Consider the following 3,906-nt stretch of genomic DNA (forward strand, 5'->3'; position numbering starts at 1 on the left):
AGGCCCCCTGAATGCTCTCCCCACTCACGGGTCTCTCTTCCTGCGTGTACTCTTTTTCCGCATCCAGGGACCTGCCAAATCAGGTGACCCAAACCTACTGGGAGGAGGAAGGCCTCACCTCCCCCGAGGATTCACCGAGAGCGGGTGGGGGTCTGCTCTCTGGGGAGCCAACAGCCTCCCTTGCACTCAGCACCAAACAGGCCTCTGTGAGTCAGCAAAGAGCTATTGTTTAAAGCTTTGGACCCAACGTTGGGCACGCCACCGCACTTTTGCATCATTTTCATAAACAGGACGATCCCGGCCCTGGTCAGCAGAGGCCCATGCAGGATCCTGGTGGGGCGAGCTTTGGGTGCTGCCGGGGAGGGCCAGGCTGGCTCATCTGGCCACAGGACGGACGTGTCTGCTGGTGGCCTCAGCAGGCTCAGGGGTGTAGATTCCTCTCTGGGCGGGTGGTCTTCAGTAGGCTTAGCACAGGTCTTTAGGGGCCAGCACCCCCTTCTTGAGGATGAGGTTTCCGTAGAGGGCTGTCTCCCTGCACAAGGAGCAGGCTAAGCGCCGGGCGGGGATGGAGAGGACCCGGTGCCCGGACCACCGCTCTGGCCCCCGCCCAGGCATGCCCAGCAAACCCCTTGCCTCTCTCATTCCCTGTGGGGCGTTTAGTCCAGGCCGCAGGGGCTGCATGGAGGGTGGAGAGAGCTCTGGAGTGGGGAGGGGTAGGGACCCTGCTTGGCAGATGTAGCGCGACCCAGTGGATCCAGCCAGAACTCACCCAGTTGCCACAACAGCAAAAGCCTTTTTCGCCCGCTCATAAAATGCAAACCTCTCCACCATCCCCAGGGAGAACTGGAAGGCAGAGCGGGAGGGTTGAGGTTCAGGCCCGGGGGCAATGGGAAACTCTGCAGGCTGGGGTCCCAAGGACACTGGCCTTCTGACCTGTGTGGACTTGGTAGGCAGGGACACAGGGGGCGGTGGTGGCCACCTGACTGGGGCCCCTGAATCACCTGAGCTGCCCCCCGGGTGGTGGGTGGGCCTACTGTCCAGACCAGGAGCCCTGGCTCCTTTCAGGAAAGTCCCACCTAAGACCTGCCCAGCCCTTTGCAGGACAAGGGGTGACAGGCAGCATCGGGCCAGGCCTCTGGCCACAAGTGGGAGCCAGAAGTACCCTGCTGTTCCCAGGATGGGGTGTGGGAGGACCCCCAGGCAGAGATAGATGAGGGTCCCGGGAGGGAGGGGATTGGCCAGGGCAGGAACTTGCATAACCATGATGCAGAGTTCCAGGGCTGTCTTTCACTTCTCCTGGGCCTCCAAGGCACAGAGGGTCCCTGAGCCCTTTCCCAGTGGGGATCTTAGGCTCACCTCATAGCCAGCCCTGGAAAGGATGGACTGGTAGCTCGTCCACACTGGTGTCAGCAGGCCGCTCTTCCTGTCGCTGGGCACCAGCTCCATGACCATAGCCTAGAGATGGAGGGGCTCGGCTCTGTGGCCAAACCCCCTGCCCTGGGCGCCCTCAGGGCTCCTCTGGTTGGTTCAGGGCCTCGGGAACACACGTCCTTCCCACCCCCATCAGGGCAAGTGGTCCCCCTGTGTTCTGGCAGAGGGCAAGCCAAAGCCCGGAGCAGCCTTACCGGGCTCTGCACGTAGGTGTCCAGGGGCAGCAGCTGCAGCACGGCCTCTAGGAGCTGGGGGATGCCCAGGCCTGGGGGCAGAGGACGGCCTCAGACACCGGGCACGAGCTGCCCGCCCAGGGACGCTTACTGAGGTCACACTGAGTCTCCCCGCCGGGGCCACGGCCCGTCTCTGCCTGCCCCTGCCCACCCCACCTTCACTCTCCCACGCAGGCCGTTGGTGGTGACCCCAAACACGTGTCCACCAGGAGGGGCACCCAGGCCACTTTCTTGATCCCAGGAGGCCCTGGAGATGACCCCCTGAGATGGTAGTGGGGTCTAGAAAGAGGCCTCTCTTGGCTGCCCTCAGACCTGCCGGGCTTGGCTCCAAGGCTCTCTGCTGTCCTGAGAGTTGGTTTCTGATTGTTAAGCTAATGTGTGCTCATGTACAAAACTGGGAAACACAGAAGCCATGAAAAGAAAGGACTGTCCCACCTCAGAACACCGCTGGGGGTGGGAAGCGCCCAGGCACAGCCGAGCCCAGCCCACCTCTATTACCGTCAGGACTGCTAACCCCTAACTTACGTGTCCCCTCCAGGACCTGGTCCCCACCCCCAGTCTCACCTCCCACTGTCCCCTTGCACGACCTGCCCTGCTCCCCCCCCCCCGCCCCCCCCCCGCCCCATGAGGTGAGAAGGTCTTTAGAGGCGTGTGAGTGTGCGGACACCTGGAATATTTGGGGTCAAGTCACCAGTGCTGGGATTCTACAGAAGAGTACAGGCTGAGCTCATGGACTGGGCTGGCACCGCTGCTCAGCGGTCAGGCCTGTTTTCCCATTTGTAAGAGGCCACCAAGTGCTGCGTGAGACGGGACAGCAGACCCAGGCTCCCGTCTGGGGGCGGGGGCTGCGGGGAGATTCTGGCGCTGAGACCTCCTGGGTCCCTGGGGCAGTGCCTGCGGGCTTGGTGGGGGCGGGGCAGAGCCGCCGCACCCGGCGGCCCAGAGCCCAGTGCACCCTCCCACCCACCCTGCGGCAGGCGGAGCTCACCGTCGGCGCGGATCTCCTCCGGGCCGCCTCTACAGATGGAGCTGCTGGGGAAGTTCACGTCTGCAAGAACTGGAAGGCCAGCACGGCCGGACATAGATTAACAGTGGGTCGGCCCACGTCCCTCGCGCCGCGTTGGGGGCACAGACCCGGAGCCACAGGGCGGACGCCTGAGGACTCGCCCCGCCCCGCCCGGGTCTGCCATCGCGAGGGACCGGAGCCTGCACGCCCGAGGACTTGCGGGGTAGCCGAAGGCTGGGCGGGCTCCGGGCGCGCGGCCGCGGTCTCAGGAAGAGAGACCGACGCACACGTCCCAGACCAGCCCGGGCGCCGGCGGAGCGTGCGCGGGGCCGCTCGGCCCGGCCGCCGAGCTGGAGAAGGAACCTGACCTGCCCGCCCCCGCCTAGGCCCGGCGCCCTGCCCGCCTGCGGCTCGCGGGGCCGGCTCTCCCGGAGGCTCGGACCCAGCGCTCACCGATCTCATCTCCGTGCCCCATCCGCGCCAGGGCGAAGAGCAGCTCCGGGGACAGGAGAGCCGGGACGCCCTTGAGCACCACCATGGTCGCGGGCGGAGGGGCGGGGCTTCGCGGGGCGGGGATAGGCGGGGCTGCGCGAGGGGAGGGCGGGGCGAGCGAGGGGCGGGACCTGGGAATGGGCGGGGTCTGGACGGAGGGTTCCCCAGCCAGGCGCTGCGGACTAGGGGGTCGTTTGGGGAGCGGTGGACATCAGCCCATCCCATTGTTGCCGGAACCAGTACTAGAGAAACTAATCACCACACTCGGAGAGTTGAAGAACTCAGATTTATTATGTCAGGGGGCCCAGAGGAGTTAACACTCCAAGCTCTAAGCCCCGAAAAAAGGGGTTATAGAGTTTTTAGAGACAGACTACAGTGGGCTTTCTGGTGGCTCAGACGGTAAAGCGTCTGTCTACAATGCGGGAGACCTGGGTTCCATCCCTGGGTCGAGAAGATCCCCTGGAGAAGGAAATGGCAATCCACTCCAGTACTAGTACTATTGGCTGGAAAATCCCATGGACAGAGGAACCTGGTAGGCTACAGTCCATGGGATCTCAAAGACTGAGAGACTTCACTTCCCTACAGTGGGCTTCCCTCATAGCTCAGTTGGTAAAGAACCCACCTGCAATGCAGGAGACCCCGTTTGGTTCCTGGGTCGGAAAGATTCCCTGGAGAAGGGATAGGCTCCCCACTCCAGTATTCCACTCCAGTATTCTTGGGCTTCCCTTGTGGCTCAGCTGGTGA

The 3,906-nt window shown here is 63.8% G+C and overlaps 1 protein-coding gene across 1 annotated transcript; it reads right to left on the minus strand.

The window, feature by feature from the left end:
- Positions 1-205: 205 nt before the first annotated feature.
- On the minus strand, positions 206-3,218 carry FUOM (fucose mutarotase). The gene is made up of 6 exons (XM_086379142.1): positions 3,124-3,218; positions 2,653-2,721; positions 1,626-1,696; positions 1,357-1,455; positions 770-843; positions 206-532 (listed from the first exon to the last, which is right to left on the minus strand). The coding sequence occupies exons 1-6, from the start codon at positions 3,206-3,208 to the stop codon at positions 466-468; spliced, it is 465 nt and encodes a 154-aa protein (XP_086235268.1). The 5' UTR covers positions 3,209-3,218; the 3' UTR covers positions 206-465.
- Positions 3,219-3,906: the final 688 nt, after the last annotated feature.

This window comes from Bos grunniens, chromosome 26, assembly GCF_055505025.1.
Source record: "Bos grunniens cultivar Pamir isolate PY7600 chromosome 26, Bosgru_T2T1.0, whole genome shotgun sequence".
NCBI lineage: Eukaryota > Metazoa > Chordata > Mammalia > Artiodactyla > Bovidae > Bos > Bos grunniens.

Coding starts and splice junctions, on each gene's coding strand:
- FUOM (XM_086379142.1), bottom strand. CDS start 3,208: ATGGTGGTGCTCAAGGGCGTCCCGGCTCTCCTGTCCCCGGAGCTGCTC. Junction 2,722..3,123: donor GGGGCACGGAGATGAGATCG/GTGAGCGCTGGG, acceptor CTGGCCTTCCAG/TTCTTGCAGACGTGAACTTC. Junction 844..1,356: donor TTTCCAGGGCTGGCTATGAG/GTGAGCCTAAGA, acceptor TCTGCCTTCCAG/TTCTCCCTGGGGATGGTGGA.